Source organism: Garra rufa, chromosome 1 (genome assembly GCF_049309525.1).
Source record: "Garra rufa chromosome 1, GarRuf1.0, whole genome shotgun sequence".
NCBI lineage: Eukaryota > Metazoa > Chordata > Actinopteri > Cypriniformes > Cyprinidae > Garra > Garra rufa.
The window spans coordinates 8,786,552-8,788,804 of record NC_133361.1 but is presented as its reverse complement, the minus strand read 5'-3'; the positions used below and the strand labels follow the sequence as shown (position 1 = coordinate 8,788,804).

The window sequence follows — 2,253 nt, the reverse complement described above, 5'->3', positions numbered from 1 at the left end:
TACTTTGATAATCCCGAAATAAAGACATTAAATTATATGCAACAACTGAATTGACGCTTCTAAAAGCAACGCAGTTTAGGAAGACTATGTACGCAGATAGGATATCCATACCCGCGCGCCTGTGTATTTTATGGGAACGTGCACGTCGTACAGCCTTTTGCGCAGAAGTACTTGGTTACACAAGTTTGTATAGTTAATTGTGTTGTAAATGCAATTGTCAAGCAGTTTGTAATGCATTTTGGAAACAGGAGATGATCGCCTGGTCTAATGCGCCACCTGGCTTGAGAAACCCGTCCTCAAAGACTTACTTTTAGTCATTATTTGGGTAGCACACATATTCTGAATGCCTTCAGCAGAATTTAAATTAGCCATTTTAATCTAGATTAATCTAGATTAATTTCAAGATTTAATCTAGATTAATCTAGATTTAAAAATTAATCTATGCCCACCACTAATATATATATATATACATATATATATATATATATATATATATATATTATATATATATATATATATATATATGTATATATGTGTGTGTGTGTGTGTATATACATGTCCTTTTACTTCATATTTCTCTCTTTGAATTTTTTTGATGTTCTAACTGTTGTTGTTTTTTCTTTTTCAGATCTAATAGAAGAGAATGAGGAGAGTGAAGAACTGAGCGAAGTGGAGGAGGAACATCATGACAAACCTGGAGAAGAACCCTTGAGTCGCTCCAAGACTAAAAAGACATATTTAAAGAAAAGAAGAGCTAAGAAATCTACAACCTGCACTCAGTGTGGAAAGACTTTTACAAGCAAACAGCATCTTGATTGTCATATGAGAATCCACACCGGAGAGAAACCGTTTACGTGTGATCAGTGCGGGAAGAGTTTTGCACAATCAGCACACCTTAAATCACACATGATGATCCACACCGGAGAGAAACGGTTCGCGTGTGATCAGTGTGAAAAGAGATTCTCAAACAAACAAAATCTTAAGCTCCACATGAGAGTTCACACAGGAGAGAAGCCGTTCACATGTAGTCAGTGTGGAAAGAGTTTCACATATAAAACCAATCTTGAGGGTCACATGAGGATCCACACTGGAGAGAAGCCGTTCATGTGTGAACAGTGCCAAAAGAGATTTTCAAAGAAAAGTTACCTTCTCCTTCACATGAGAGTTCACACAGGAGAGAAGCCACATGCATGCCATCAGTGCGGGAAGAGCTACACACAACCAACACACCTTAGAGAACACATGAGGATCCACACCGGAGAGAAACCTTTCGTGTGCGATCAGTGTGAAAAGAGTTTCGCGTACAAACACAGTCTTGTGGTTCACATAAAAGTTCACACAGGAGAGAAGTTATTCAAATGTGACCAATGCGGAAAGAGTGTAAGAAGCAAACAGCATCTTGACTCTCATATGAGAATCCACACTGGAGAGAAACCGTTCACATGTGATCAATGCGGGAAGAGTTTCAGTGGTTCAGGATACCTTAAAATACATGTGAGGATCCACACCAGAGAAAAGCCGTTTGCGTGTGATCGGTGTGAAAAGAGATTCTCGAACAAACAAAGTCTTGGGGTTCACATGAGAGTTCACACCGGAAAGAAGCAGTTCGCATGCGATCAGTGCGACAAAACATTTCTTCTGGCTTCACACCTGAAGTCACACCAGACGGTTCATACGAAGGAGAAACCGCATTCGTGTTCTGTGTGTGAAAAGAGTTTTAAACTGCTGACAAATTTAAAAGTACATCAGAAAATTCACACTGGTGTGAAAAATCATATGTGCTTTGAGTGCGGGAAGACTTTTATTTCAGCAAGCAGTTTAAAACTGCACCAGAGGTTTCACACTGGAGAGAAACCTTATAAGTGTTCACACTGCGACAAGAGATTCACTCAGTCAACAAATCTGAAAACACACGAGAGGATCCACACTGGAGAGAAACCTTACACCTGTGATCAGTGCGGAAAGAGTTTCGCTGTTAAAACCTCCTTGAAGATACACATGAAGATCCATGCAGTGAAGAAACCAGATCGCCACAGTCTGAAATGATGGTAAGAAGTTCATCTTTATTTTCAGAGCAATCACTCATCAGTGAGGTTGACTTTGGGCTTCGCTTTTCACTTTTACATTTGACTCTCATTTGAAATCTCACGTGATTTAATGTTTCTTTTAGACCTGCTGAATAAGAAAGGAAAAAGTCTGCCTTCTCATTCTGAAGAAAGGCCATTTAACTGTGATCAGTGCAGTAAATGGTTT

At 39.2% G+C, this 2,253-nt stretch overlaps 1 protein-coding gene across 1 annotated transcript in view; it reads left to right on the top strand.

The window, feature by feature from the left end:
- LOC141343040 (uncharacterized) overlaps window positions 1–2,046 on the top strand; it is a 74,873-nt gene extending 72,827 nt beyond the window's left edge. The window contains exon 7 of the mRNA XM_073847667.1: window positions 800–2,046. Within this exon, the coding sequence (XP_073703768.1) occupies window positions 800–2,046 (1,247 nt within the window). The remainder of the gene's footprint in view (window positions 1–799) is intronic.
- Window positions 2,047–2,253: the final 207 nt, after the last annotated feature.